General features: G+C 52.1%; 1 protein-coding gene across 1 annotated transcript in view; it reads right to left on the bottom strand.

Annotated features, from left to right (window-relative positions):
- Nucleotides 1-508: 508 nt before the first annotated feature.
- Nucleotides 509-15,460, bottom strand: part of LOC143981405 (cleavage and polyadenylation specificity factor subunit 1-like) — a gene marked incomplete at both ends in the record, with an annotated part of 49,986 nt that continues 35,034 nt past the window's right edge. The window contains 7 exon segments of the mRNA XM_077479234.1: nt 509-647; nt 5,364-5,649; nt 5,878-5,925; nt 6,005-6,071; nt 8,263-8,439; nt 10,188-10,340; nt 10,798-10,939. Of these exon segments, the coding sequence (XP_077335360.1) occupies nt 509-647; nt 5,364-5,649; nt 5,878-5,925; nt 6,005-6,071; nt 8,263-8,439; nt 10,188-10,340; nt 10,798-10,939 (1,012 nt within the window).

The following is a 15,460-nucleotide window of genomic DNA, read 5'->3' as shown; positions in this document are numbered from 1 at the left end:
AGGCAGAACGGGGGCGCGCTCATGATGGCAGGGCGGGCAAATTTAAAAGGGATGTACAGGTACGCCCATTTGCCTGCCACGTGCCATTCTGCCGACGTATATCGGCGTGCGCCGTCAGGAACCAGTTAAATGTATTTTCCTGTACATATTATGGTGAATGTACTATGAATAGTTGCACATATGATATATTTGTTAAAAAGTAGCAAATTACTGATTGTTAATGAGAGGGTTATTATTCACGTTGATGACAATTATTTTATTTTTTTTGTTAAATAGCGCCCCTTATACGTTATCCAAATATAGATAAAAAGGAGGACAATCTACAGGGGGGCACACTAATAACTCCCACACACCCCACCCCCCTTCCTTCCATTGATAGGCTAGTGTGGACACCCTGTGGGGTGCCTACAGACCTCCCTCCCCCCCCTTCTGTAAATTAAGCAAACAGGGAGCCAATGAAAACGTTTCAGTGTAAGATGAAATCCTAGAAATAACATTCTGCTCTTACTATTTCTGGGGTGGTCCCGATCTTCTTGGCGAGCTCGGTGCGTTCCATGCTGCTCAGGTACATGAAGCGGTTTAGCAGTTCACCGTCCAAAACGTTCTTCACGGCGTTCTGAAGGGTGCGGCGGCCGTTGTGCAACATCCTGGGGTGAAAAAAAAAATAAAAAAATTATTATAATAATAATAATAATAATATTGCAGATTTTAGAGAGATTAACAATAAAAATAAATATTCAAGAGAAGAAGGGAAATGGAAAACCATTTCGGTCCTCTACACAGTGTGTGTAAGTGTCCCCTCAATGCATTACAAGAAATGGATTTTCGGGTTTATCCGTAAAAAGGTCAGCTATTTCCTCCAATGAACAAATTTGTCTTTCCTTTACTTCTTCCTTTCCTGCCCCCCCCCCCCCCCCCCCCCCTCATTGCCTTCCCTTCTCATCCATGGAGGGACACAGGAATTCGGAAACAGCTGGGATATCCAAAAGCATTAGGCCCCTTTCACACGGGGCGGATCAGTAAAGATCCGCCCCGTGAAGATCCGCTCGCTCAGCGGGGATCACTCCGTTGTCCCCGCTGAGCCGGCTGCGGACAGGGCGGTCTCCGCACACTGTGCAGGGACCGCCCTGTCAGCTCTCCATTCTCCTCTATGGGGATCGGATGAGCACGGACCGTCTGTCCGTGTTCATCCGATCCGCTCTGCAGATGGACAGAAAAATAGGATTTTCCTCCAGTCTGCGGAATCGGGAGAGTTGCGGAGGCGGACAATAGCGGGTGTCTGCGGATGTTCATCCCCCCGACACCCGCTATCCCATAGGGATGAATGTATGTCCGTATTTCATCCGCAAACCGATGGATGAAATACGGACATACCATCCGCATGTGTGAAAGGGGCCTAAAGCTGATGGGCGGTCACCAACCACTGACAGACCCATCAGGTGGGACTGGGAACTCTCTGCAAAGTACCTGCAGGACCAACACCGGAACCCGAATCACATGAAAATGTAGAAGCAAGACTCGGAGAAGCTGCCAGCGAGCAGAGAAGGCCACAGAGAGTCACATTGATGCTGAAGATCACTAAAAACCAGTGGAGCCTCATAACTACCTGATAAAAAGGGAGAAAGAAGCCCAACGTGATGTGGTCAACCGAAAATACAAACACCCCCCCCCCCCCCCCCACAGAGGGAACCTTGGACAAAAGAAAAGTCCACGAGAAAAGATCAGCCAGTCTACACAGGAAGGCCCAAACATTAAGTTCCCATCCTTAAGACAGGGGTGCCCAAACCTTTTGAAGAGCGAGGGCCACTTAAGCAACTTGGTAACCCGGTCGCAGGGCCACAATGAGCAGAGCAGGTGGATGACAGGTCCGTGCAGAGCGGACACGGCCCACTCTACTCTATGGGTCCTCCGATCCGCCCCGACGGAAGGTGATTGATCCCCCTTTTTTTTTTTTTTTTTTTTTTTTTGCGAATCAGATTGGAGGTAGGCGGGTGTAAAAGGACACAAATCTGTTTACATTTGCCGTGTCATAGAGGTGAATGGAGGGTCCGATTGAGTTGTACTGATTGTGTGAAAGGGGCCTTTCACACTAATGCAGCGCAGTGACCTGTGTCTTTCCTGTGTCTTTCCTGCAGGTTGGCTGCACTTTGCCGTAGACTTCTATTATATCCTGCAGGTGAAGTGCACTTTCTGAAAGCTCACCAAACCCGCAGGTAATAACAGAAGTCTAGGCCTCAGTGCAGGTAACCTGAAGGTGCATTGCACCTGTGGATCAGTTTGGAAGCAGCCCGGTAACCACTGTGCAGATATTCCCATATACACTGCAATTTTAGTAATAAACTGACCTTTAATAACAGTCTTCCCATTGAGGTATCGCCTGCTGTTGCTGTCCCCGGCAGAGTGCATTTGGTATCACTCCCCCTGTGGCAAGAGACGGCGCTATACAGGAAGCATCGGCTTATGCCGGCTCTGCTCCACAGCTGCTTGTATTGCCGGCTTCATTAACAACGCAGACGCTCTGGGATGGCGGATCTGCAACCCATGATGTGGGCTTGCCAATCCGCCATCCCACAGAAGGAGGTCGCGGGCCACATCAGAGGGCTCCCCGGGCCACTGGTTGGGCACCTCTGCCTTAAGAGAATATTCTTAGATACGGTTGAGGTTGCCCAGCAATCTTGCAATACAAGATATCCAAAGAAAGTGCGAATCTTCACACCACAATGAAAAGGGGGGTATGATGCATGGGAGGTCTTCCTATAATGTGAAAGAGAAATGAAAGGTTTACCGCTACCCCAGAACAGGGTTAACAAAAGTCATCCCCCGCCACCTGGAGATGCCCCTGGGGCCCGACGCACCTGGAGATGCCCCTGGGGCCCGACGCACCTGGAGATGCCCCAGTCCAGTGAAGCATTCATAGTTGTGGATCCAGGGACAGGAACCTAAGCTACACTGCTCAGAACATTTGTCTGATTAAGATCAAACCCAAGGAAGGCATCTGGAGAAACTTCAAAAGACTGCAGAATAGCCACAGAAGGGGGATCAGGGCCTAGGAAGGCCCCCGGACATGCTCCATCACAAATGGCATATCCCACCTGGTGACAATGTAGGGGTGCATAGAGCCTCCAGCGATTATTCTTCCTCCCATGCAAGAGGTCAGGAGCACTCAGGTGTGCAAACCTCTCCCTTTGATGCAGAGACCACTGGCTAAGGAATCCCAGATGCCAATTCATTGTCTCTACAGTACAAGTTTGAGTAGAACGCCTCGTCCAATGTAGGGACCAATCACATGTCCTGTTACAGGGAGGACACCCATAACTTCCCATGTGTGAAGGTCCTGCAGTACCTGGGTGATGTTCAACATAGGAAGTCAACTCACGGTAGGATCCCCCAATGGGGGGTGAACCAACAGTTTAGGGAAACCAGACTAAAGTCCTGGGTATGGAGACACCCGAGCAAGTGAGTTTTCCCCCGGGGCGGGTGGGAAGGTGAGGAGGAAAAAGAGTTCCCCCAAAGAGACAGGTCATACCTGTTCCAACAAAGTCCACCTAGAGATCTAGCCCAGAGCCCAGACACCCAGCAATGGTTGGGGGGAGGGGGGGGGGGTTTAAGGAGCAATGAGAGTCATCGAGAGAGGGGGAGACTATTGCCAGAGAGAGACAAACTACCCAAGGACCCATCAGGAAGCACAAACAGCCCCCACCTTCATGTAGAAGGCTTTTCAGAGGGGTTATCTGGGTCTCTAGCTTCGAGCCCTACAGGCTTAAGTGGGACTAAGGTGAAGACCTACGATTACCTACCACCCAAGTAGATGAAGGGGGAAGGATGAGATTCCTCTGACCCCATCATAGACCTCCATTGTTAAAGCAAGAGCACACTGGCCACCCGTGGCATTGCTAATCATGGTACCAAAAGCAGGGCCTAAGAGCATACCTCACTGTAAGGCTAATAAAGTCTGATACTCTTAAGATGCAGCATCCCAACCACACTGCCAGGGCGCTGTGTATACATCCATGCCCATCTGTGTATACATCAGTCACACAAAGAGCCCAGGAGGGTCAGAGGCAGACCAAGTGGGATCCAGCAGAGTACCTCCTTATGTGAGTGGACATGGGGAAGGATTCGGCCTCGAAGGACAAGGTATAAATAGAACTTCCTCTCCGCTTCCTACACCCACAGCTCCATCATCATCTTCCTCCTACACCCACAGCACCATCATCTTCCCTCCACCTCCTACACCTCCGTCATCTTCCTCTCCGCCTCCTACACCCACAGCTCCATCATCATCTTCCTCCTACACCCACAGCACCATCATCTTCCCCTCCACCTCCTACACCTCCATCATCTTCCCCCTCCACCTCCTACACCTCCATCTTCCTCTCCGCCTCCTACACCTCCATCATCTTCCTCTCCGCCTCCTACACCTCCATCATCTTCCTCTCCGCCTCCTACACCTCCATCATCTTCCTCTCCGCCTCCTACACCTCCATCATCTTCCTCTCCGCCTCCTACACCTCCATCATCTTCCTCTCCGCCTCCTACACCTCCATCATCTTCCTCTCCACCCCCTACACCCACAGCTCCATCATCTCCTCCTACACCCACAGCTCCACCATCATCTTCCTCCTACACCCACAGCTCCACCCATCATCTTCCTCCTACACCCACAGCTCCACCATCATCTTCCTCCTACACCCACAGCTCCATCATAATCTTCTTCTCCCTCCTACACTAACCCCTCCGTCATAATCTTCCTCCTACACCCACAGTGGCATCATCAACTTCCTCTCCGCCTCCTACACCCACAGCTCCATCATCATCATCTTCCTCTCTTCCTATACCCCGGGCTCCACAATCAGCTCCCTCTCTGCCTCCTATACCCCAGGCTCCACAATCAGCTCCCTCTCTGCCTCCTATACCCCGGGCTTCACAATCAGCTCCCTCTCTGCCTCCTATACCCCGGGCTCCACAATCAGCTCCCTCTCTGCCTCCTATACCCCGGGCTCCACAATCAGCTCCCTCCCTGCCTCCTATACCCCGGGCTCCACAATCAGCTCCCTCCCTGCCTCCTATACCCCGGGCTCCACAATCAGCTCCCTCTCTGCCTCCTATACCCCAGGCTCCACAATCAGCTCCCTCTCTGCCTCCTATACCCCGGGCTTCACAATCAGCTCCCTCTCTGCCTCCTATTTTCCACAATGGACTCCCACTTCGCTTCCTAGAAATGTGTTGTCATTCAGAGGTCATAAATCATTTATCTTAGTTGAAGCGATTCATGAATGGGCAGAAATCTGCCACATTAGGAAGGCTTACAGATGTGACTTCAGATAGTTCCGCCCCTTGTTTGGTGTCACCAGCACACGTACCTGAAGGCTTTTGGGTTCAGCCCGGCATGGTGCGGGATCCAGGTAAGGAGATGATTCTGTAACATCAGCAATCTTCGATACGTCTTCTCCTGCATGGGGAGCAGGAGGCCAACGCCGCCATCCAGCGTAGCGAACCACGTGATTTGTTTGTTGTCCCATAATGCCGTTTTACGACTGGAGCCTTCGTTGGCTCCGCGGCATGGAGTCCTCCAGAAAGCATTGACATGGGAGCCTGCATGGAAGTCTGCTCGTCTCAGGAGTCGCAATCCTCCAAAACTTTCCTTTGCTGGAACAAATAATGGAGACATAGAACCAGTATCAGGACTGTTTTATATCACAAAGAATGTGGATGGAGAAACACAGACCGGTGGCCTGGAGCTTGGAGCCCAGGGGGAGGCCTCCTGCCTCCAGGGTCCTCCAGACATGGAAAGCGCACATGGAGCTCCAGACTTGGAGATGGCTGGTGAGGAGGTGATAACACTGGGAGGCATAGAGGAAAGAAGGAACAACTCACCTGCTGGAAGGTACATATAGAGGAGGAGGTTCCGGTCACGGTCGGACACTGTAATATAAAAAGGAGGTTGGTAAATAAGAACGCAGCACAAAGTCATGTCCTTCCATCTTCATCACTTGGAACTCACCAAGGAAGCCAAGCTGATTGTTGTCCACCAGGAACTCCACACTATATACCTCCAGAGGCTTCACATCCTGTAAGAGAAAGTAGCGTCAGAGACTGAAGGAAAGCCAATCGATCATTAGTAATGAGAGTATGATGTGGCCATATGGGAAGGGGCATGCACTCACCCCGCTGACCAGTGACAGGGAAGGGATGAGAGGGGCGTGCACTCACCCCGCTGACCAGTGACAAGGAAGGGATGAGAGGGGCGTGCACTCACCCCGCTGACCAGTGACAAGGAAGGGATGAGAGGGGCGTGCACTCACCCCGCTGACCAGTGACAGGGATGGGATGAGAGGGGCGTGCACTCACCCCGCTGACCAGTGACAGGGAAGGGATGAGAGGGGCGTGCACTCACCCCGCTGACCAGTGACAGGGAAGGGATGAGAGGGGCGTGCACTCACCCTGCTGACCAGTGACAGGGATGGGATGAGAGGGGCGTGCACTCACCCCGCTGACCAGTGACAGGGAAGGGATGAGAGGTGCGTGCACTCACCCTGCTGACCAGTGACAGGGATGGGATGAGAGGGGCGTGCACTCACCCCGCTGACCAGTGACAGGGAAGGGATGAGAGGGGCGTGCACTCACCCCGCTGACCAGTGACAGGGAAGGGATGAGAGGGGCGTGCACTCACCCCGCTGACCAGTGACAGGGAAGGGATGAGAGGGGCGTGCACTCACCCTGCTGACCAGTGACAGGGAAGGGATGAGAGGGGCGTGCACTCACCCCGCTGACCAGTGACAGGGATGGGATGAGAGGGGCGTGCACTCACCCCGCTGACCAGTGACAGGGATGGGATGAGAGGGACGTGCACTCACCCCGCTGACCAGTGACAAGGAAGGGATGAGAGGGGCGTGCACTCACCCCGCTGACCAGTGACAAGGAAGGGATGAGAGGTGCGTGCACTCACCCCGCTGACCAGTGACAGGGATGGGATGAGAGGTGCGTGCACTCACCCCGCTGACCAGTGACAGGGAAGGGATGAGAGGGGCGTGCACTCACCCCGCTGACCAGTGACAAGGATGGTATGAGAGGGGCGTGCACTCACCCCGCTGACCAGTGACAGGGAAGGGATGAGAGGGGCGTGCACTCACCCCAGTGACAGGGAAGGGATGAGAGGGGCGTGCACTCACCCCGCTGACCAGTGACAGGGAAGGGATGAGAGGGGCGTGCACTCACCCCGCTGACCAGTGACAGGGAAGGGATGAGAGGGGCGTGCACTCACCCCGCTGACCAGTGACAGGGAAGAGATGAGAGGGCGTGCACTCACCCTGCTGACCAGTGACAGGGAAGGGATGAGAGGGACGTGCACTCACCCCGCTGACCAGTGACAGGGAAGGGATGAGAGGGGCGTGCGCTCACCCCGCTGACCAGTGACAGGGAAGGGATGAGAGGGGCGTGCACTCACCCCGCTGACCAGTGACAGGGAAGAGATGAGAGGGCGTGCACTCACCCTGCTGACCAGTGACAGGGAAGGGATGAGAGGGGCGTGCACTCACCCCGCTGACCAGTGACAGGGAAGGGATGAGAGGGCGTGCACTCACCCCAGTGACAGGGAAGGGATGAGAGGGGCGTGCACTCACCCCGCTGACCAGTGACAGGGAAGGGATGAGAGGGGCGTGCACTCACCCCGCTGACCAGTGACAGGGAAGGGATGAGAGGGGCGTGCACTCACCCTGCTGACCAGTGACAGGGAAGGGATGAGAGGGACGTGCACTCACCCCGCTGACCAGTGACAGGGAAGGGATGAGAGGGGCGTGCGCTCACCCCGCTGACCAGTGACAGGGAAGGGATGAGAGGGGCGTGCACTCACCCCGCTGACCAGTGACAGGGAAGAGATGAGAGGGCGTGCACTCACCCTGCTGACCAGTGACAGGGAAGGGATGAGAGGGGCGTGCACTCACCCCGCTGACCAGTGACAGGGAAGAGATGAGAGGGCGTGCACTCACCCTGCTGACCAGTGACAGGGAAGGGATGAGAGGGGCGTGCACTCACCCCGCTGACCAGTGACAGGGAAGGGATGAGAGGGGCGTGCACTCACCCCGCTGACCAGTGACAGGGAAGAGATGAGAGGGCGTGCACTCACCCTGCTGACCAGTGACAGGGAAGGGATGAGAGGGGCGTGCACTCACCCCGCTGACCAGTGACAGGGAAGAGATGAGAGGGCGTGCACTCACCCTGCTGACCAGTGACAGGGAAGGGATGAGAGGGGCGTGCACTCACCCTGCTGACCAGTGACAGGGTTTTGCTCTCCTCCTGGTAGCGCAGTAAGGAGATGCTTTTCATCAGGTCTGCAGCCAGAATGAAATTCTTTACGCTGATCATCTGGTGGATATAAAGTTGAGTGTCGATGAACGCCATTCCCGTCAGATCGTTGTCCTTCAGACTCCAGAGGAAGATCTGTGAGGAATGAAGACAATATAATAGCTTTACTACAGAGCCCAAGGCCACCTTCCCACAATGCACCGGGGTGTGCATGGACGGGGAACTCCCACAATGCACCGGGGTGTGTATGGACGGGGAACTCCCACAATGCACCGGGGTGTGCATGGACGGGGAACTCCCACAATGCACCGGGGTGCGATGACAAGTCCACATTTCCCAGACAGAGATTAACTGGATTTCCATGCAGTTAATCAATATGGCAGCAATCTCCTTGCTGTATCTCTTGACCCCCCCACTTAATCCCTCTCAGATAGTCAAAGAGGAGGATCGGGTCGAAAGCGGAGCTCCACTGGCTAATTTTTTTTTTTTTTGGTACACAGTAAAACAATAACAAACAGTTGAAAACTCACTTTTTGGTAAATTTAGATTGCCCAATGTCAGTTTCCATAGAAAAGAATAACTTATAAAATATTTGGACGGCGGTATTCATCTTGCTTGTGGGCATGTGAAGCCCACAAGCATTTACTTCCTTATTCCCTAGATTCCAGCTTCCGGCATGCCTTGCTCGTTCCCGCGCATGCTCACTAGTACCTTCAATGAGCGTCGTAGTTGCCATCACAACGGGCGGCGGTGCAGGAAGTTCCCGTCCCCTTGTGATGCATAAATTGAGCTCTCTGGTGATCGCGTCACTTCCTTTATCGAAATCCCGCGATAATTTGTGGCAGGCCTCCGCAACGACTCCTGGGAATGATGACAGGAGCTCCCAGGAGACATTGCAGCTAAAAAAGGAAACTGCGTAATAACCGCAGTTGACCCGCCCATATCCGCAGATAACAGAGACAGGAAGCAGAGGACATTGAAATAACACAAGTACGGAAGAAAAAAATAAAAACAACTATCCGTTTTTAACTAAATTCATTAACGGCATGTGATTGAACGAAACATATAAAATAGGGTGGAGCTCCGCTTGATCTACTATCCAGTTTGGGTGGACTCGCCATTGTTTTTTGGACTGATACACTTGGGACTCACCCAGGGCAGAACTTACCATTGGTCTTGACTGGGCTCAAGCCCATGGGCCCCGCTGAGATACATGGCCCATGTACTCGGCTCCGCTCACAGTCATGCCCAGTCCTGCCCTATGGACGGACATAACAGAGACTGGGCGTGACTGTGAGCCGAGCAGAGTACACTCGGCTACTCTCGGCTCCGCTCAGGACTGCGAGAGGACCGAGAGACGCCAAGAGGACCAGAGAGCCACCGAGATACACAGGACACTGAATCTTAGCGGCGCCATTTTTAAACTTCAAGACTGCAAATGACAAGACTACACTGACAAGGCTGCAGATGGACACTGACAAGGCTGCAGATGGACACTGACAAGGCTGCAGATGGACACTGACAAGGCTGCAGATGGACACTGACAAGGCTGCAGATGGACACTGACAAGGCTGCATTGATGGGCATTTAAATGTAAGTTTGGGGTGTGGGTTATATGCCGGCGCGTTTTATACGCCGATAAATACGGTAATGTATAGAAGGTAGGGCCCGAAAGGGACTCAAGCCCAGGGGCCCCCCACCACCCTAAGTCCTGCCTTGGACTCACCGTTGTCCCCACATTCATACAGTTGGGACTCATTTCCATTTCTATTATACATTTTCACCCACCATTTTGTATGAATTTTTTTCACATTCGTATGCAGCAGCTCAACTTTTCTTCACAGGGTAGCGCAATAATTCCTTTGCACTTTACATTTACTCACCTTCTGGCCAATGGCCGTCACCAGATAGCCGTTACAATGGCAGAGGGCGGTGACCGGACCCTTCTGCTCCTTCTCATACAGAGTCTTAAACTTGTTCTTGGTCAGAGGCTGCCCCGGCTCTGGCACCACTTCAATGATGTCCATGATAAGTATCTGAAGATGGGGAGAGAGCAGCATTAATGATAACCTGGTAATGGGAGAGGGGTGGGGGAGGGGGGGTAACATTTTGTTTGCACTGTGCACATCAGGATGGAGGATTATGGATGGTGACAACAGTGGAACAGGTCTGTGTAATGTGTGCTGAAAAACAGCCATTTCTAGTCTCCATCAGAAGTCCCTGTGACAGGGTGACACTGCAGGACCACAACTGGGAGACAAGGACAGTGCTGTCATCCTATTACAGAACGTGCCTGAAGGACCTTCATGACACCATCACCAGGGATCACTTTCCAATATTTGCCCATTTACAGAGAAGATATCTCTTGAAACAAAAGGAAGTTATCTTCTGTCAATATCTCCATGGTGCAGCAGTCACTGTCCGATAGGCAGCGGAGTTCATTCACCCCGGGACTGATGGTGGACAGCTGAAATGACTTCTAATGTGACTTACCCGCCCTCTACAGGTCACTTCCTCTCCCTGCATCACACATGTGCCCACTGCAATGTACCCCTTCAGGCCAGAAACCGTCTCTTCACTCTTCAAGTTCACGGTTCTCATGCAGGTGGCGTGCTCCCATTCGTCCAAATCGATCCTGAAACACACATAATAGGATTTTTATAACAGCTTACCTGTAAAATCCTATTTTCTTTTGGAGGTACATCACGGGACACAGAGTCTCAGTAATTACTGGTGGGATGTCCCAGAGCAATGCTATCTGAGGGGAGGGGGAACCACACAACATAGGGTGTACTCAGACCTGAGGTCCCTATACCGCTGCCTGCAGCACACTGCGCCCAAAGGCGATGTCCTCGTGCCTTCTCACATCCACCTGAAAATATTTGGTGAATGTATGGACCGATGACCAGGTTGCGGCTTTGCAGATTTGAACCATGGAGGCCGGGTGATGCACTGCCCACAAAGTACTAATAGCCCTAGTGGAGTGCGCCTTGATCTGAAAAAGGTGGAACTTTTTTTCTTCAAACCATAAGCTGGAACAATTACTTGTCAAATCCACTTAGCAATGGTAGATTTTTCTATGCTGCCTGTCCTCTCTTAGGACCCTCTGGCAATACCAACAAAACATCCGTTTCGCCAACCTGAGCCATTGCCTCCAGATAGGCTTTGACTGCTCTCATTACATCCAAAGAATGTAGTGACTTCTCTTCCGTAGAACAGGGATTTGGAGAAAAAGGAAGGCAGAACAATATCTTGGTTTAGATGAAAACCTGAAACCACCTTTGGTAAGAAGCTAGGATGAGGGCGTAACACCACTCTATCCTTGTGCGTCATTAGATATGGCTCTTTACAAGAAAGGGCCGCTAATTCCTTGGGCCCCTCCTATTCTCGCTCTATACCTCTTCCCTGGGCCAGTTGATAACCTCCCATGGTTTCCAATACCACCTCTATGCCGACGACACCCAGATCTCTCTCTCCACTCCTCAACTCACCCCCTCCATCTCCTCACCGGTCTCCAACTTACTGAATGACATATCAGTATGGAGGTCACACCACTTCCTCCAACTCAATCTTTCTAATACTGAGCTTCTTATATTTCCTCCTTCACGATCCCCCTCCCCCCAGGACTTCACCATTAATATCAACAACACAACCATTGGTCCCTCCACACATGCCGGGGTCCTGGGTGTAATCCTCGACTCTGACCTCTCCTTCAGCCCACATCCAATCACTGGCTAAATCCTGCCGCCTTCACCTCCGCAACATCTCCAGAATGCGACCCTTCCTGACTAATGACACCACAAAGCAACTCCTTCACTCCTTGATTATTTCCCGACTACGGCAACTCTCTCCTTAATGGCCGGCCCTTACACAGGCCCCTCCCCCCTTCAGTCTATTATGAATGCTGCTAGACTAATACACCTCACTAATCATTCCTTGACTGCAGTCCCTGTCTGCCAATCCCTTCACTGGCTTCCCCTCCCCCACCGTGTAAAATTCAAAATGCTAACCATAACATACAAAGCCATCCACAACCTCGCCCTCCCCCCCTCCCCTCATCTACATCACCAACCTCATCTGCAGATATCGCCCAAATCATCCCCTCCGCTCCTCCCAGGACCTCCTGCTTTCTAGCTCCCTTGTTACCTCCTCTCATGCTCGCCTTCAAGACTTCTCCAGAGCCTCTCCCATCCTCTGGAACTCCCTGCCCCAGTCTGTCCGATCAGCCCCTACCCTGTCTACCTTTAGGAGTTCCCTGAAAACTCACTTATTTAGGGAAGCCGATCCCACCCCCACCTAACAACTGTCCCCGATCCACCCCCATCAAATCATTCTCTGCAGCTATTATCATTTGTACCACCACCCCCTCCCTTTAGAATGTAAGCTCTACGGGCCGGGCCCTCCTGTACCTTTTGTATTGTACTGTAATTGTGTTGTCCCCCCCATACATTGTAAAGTGATGCGTAAACTGTTGGTGCTATATAAATCGTGAATAATAATAATAATTCTGATACTCTTCTGGTAGAAGAAATGGCCACCAGAAAAATTTATTTCCTTGTCAACAGAACTAGGGGATTTGAGGTATTGGTTCAAAAGGCTGCTTCTGTAAGGCTGACAAAACTAAACTCAAATCCCAGGGGTTGAGGCGCCCTAACTGGAGGATTAAGGCGCGTTCCCCTTGTATAGAGCTTCGGACCAAAGAAAGCGAAGTGGACGTTGAAACAGAACTGATAAGGCCGAGACTTGGCCCTTGATGGTACTCAAGGCCAGATTCATCTCTAGCCCCATTTGCAGAAAGTCAAGGATTCTGCTTATGACAGATTTACTGGGATGCCAACCCCTGGATTCACACCAGGAGACATATGCTCTCCAGACTCTATGATAAATCATTCTGGAAGCCGGCTTCCTTGCATTAATCAAGGTAGAAATCACAGGACCTGAAAGCCCACGACTCTTCAGAATGTGGGTTTCAACTGCTAAACCGTTAAATTTAGCATTTGTAAGGCAGGATAGAATACTGGTCCCTGGGATAGCAGATCTGGATGTGGTGGTAGGGTCCAAGGAGAGCCTACCACCTTCTTCACTCTGCATACCAAGCTCTTCTGGGCCATGCTGGGGCCACCAGAAGCACGACTTATTTTCCTGCTTGATCATGCAAAGAAGTCGTGGCAATAACAGAATAGGAGGGAATGCATAAAATCAGAGAGAACCGATGCCACGGAGTCACCAACGCATCTGTCCCACATGCAAGAGGATCCCTCGTACTTGACACAAAGTTGTCGATCTTGTTGTTGAACCTGGACGCAAAGAGATCTACATCCGGAACCCCCCCCCCCCCATCTTTGGCATATATTCGGGGTGAAGAGACCATTCCCCTGGGACTAACTGCTGGCGGCTTAAGTAGTCCGTCTGCCAGTTCTCTATCCCCGGAATGAATATTGCCGATATGCACAGCACATGCTTTTCTGCCCAGATTAGGTTCATGGTTCACTTCTCCCTGAGCTGCATGACTCCTGGTTCCTCCTTGGTGATTGATATAAGCCCCTGCTGTGGCATTGTCGGACTGGATCCTGACAGGGCAACCCTGTAACCTGAGCATCCAGGTTTTTAGGGCTAGATATGCCACACGGATCTCCAAAATGTTGATGGGCAAGGTCCTCTTGGTCTTGGACAATCTCCTCTGGACAGTCGACTGTTCCAGAACTGCTCCCCAATCTGAAAGACTGACATCTGTTGTTACCACTCTCCAAGTAACTGTCAAAAAGTATTTTTCTTTTTGCAGATTCTCCGGTATCAACCATCAGCTGAGGCTCTGAGGCAATGTAGGAGACAGACGCATCAGAAAATCTAACGCCTGAACCTTCTTATTCCAGGCAGACAGAACGCTGTTTTGCAGTAGCCTTGAATGAAACGGAGTGTAGGGTACCGCTTCGAATGAAGCCACCATCTTCCCCAGCAGCCGCATACAAAGGAGAATAGAAGGACCCTTCTTTGCCCTGACTACCTGAATCAGTCTCCTTATGGCACTGATTTTTGCCTGGGGTAAATATACCCTCTTCTGGGCTGTATCTATGACCAGACCCAAATACTCTAGTCTTCTTACTGGTTTTAAAGACGACTTCTCTAGGTTGAGGACCCAACCTAGGTATTCCAGGTAGCCGATTGTTGTGACCAAGTTTTCTGATCTATCAAGAGCAGGTCTTCTAGGTACGCCATTAGCATTATACCCTGGGATCTTAATCTGGCTAGAGGAGGAGCCAAGATCTTTGTAAACACCCGAGGTGCAGTGGCTAGCCCGAAAGGCAGAGCTACAAACTGAAAATGGTTTTTCTACTTCAAAAACGCAGATATTTTTGATGAGCAGGGAAAATGTGTACATGCAGGTACGCATCCTTGATGTCTATTGATGGAGACTTGCAGATGACACCGAGCTATGGAGTGCAATAACCTCCTTACAGGATGTCTCCAATTTACAAGCCGACCTCAATGCTCTGTCTAATTGGGCAACTATGTGGCAGATGAGGTTTAATGTTGAGAAATGTAAATTTATGCACTTGGGGCCTAAGAATATGCATCATACATATTAGAGGGGAGCACAACTGGGGGGGGGCTCCATAGTGGAGAAGGATCTGGGGGGGGCTCCATAGTGGAGAAGGATCTGGGGGGGGCTCCATAGTGGAGAAGGATCTGGGGGGGGCTCCATAGTGGAGAATCTGGGGGGGGGGCTCCATAGTGGAGAAGGATCTGGGGGGGGCTCCATAGTGGAGAAGGATCTGGGGGGGGCTCCATAGTGGAGAAGGATCTGGGGGGGGGGCTCCATAGTGGAGAAGGATCTGGGGGGGGGGGGCTCCATAGTGGAGAAGGATCTGGGGGGGGGCTCCATAGTGGAGAAGGATCGGGGGGGGGGCTCCATAGTGGAGAAGGATCGGGGGGGGGGGGCTCCATAGTGGAGAAGAATCTGGGGGGGGGCTCCATAGTGGAGAAGAATCTGGGGGGGGCTCCATAGTGGAGAAGAATCTGGGGGGCTCCATAGTGGAGAAGGATCTGGGGGGGATCCATAGTGGAGAAGGATCTGGGGGGGAGGGGCTCCATAGTGGAGAAGAATCTGGGGGGGCTCCATAGTGGAGAAGAATCTGGGGGGGGGGCTCCATAGTGG

This window comes from Lithobates pipiens, unplaced genomic scaffold (assembly GCF_037356315.1).
Source record: "Lithobates pipiens isolate NorthernLeopardFrog02 unplaced genomic scaffold, aLitPip1_a1.2 Scaffold_150, whole genome shotgun sequence".
NCBI classification, from domain to species: domain Eukaryota; kingdom Metazoa; phylum Chordata; class Amphibia; order Anura; family Ranidae; genus Lithobates; species Lithobates pipiens.
This window is presented reverse-complemented; position numbering and strand designations above follow the sequence as displayed.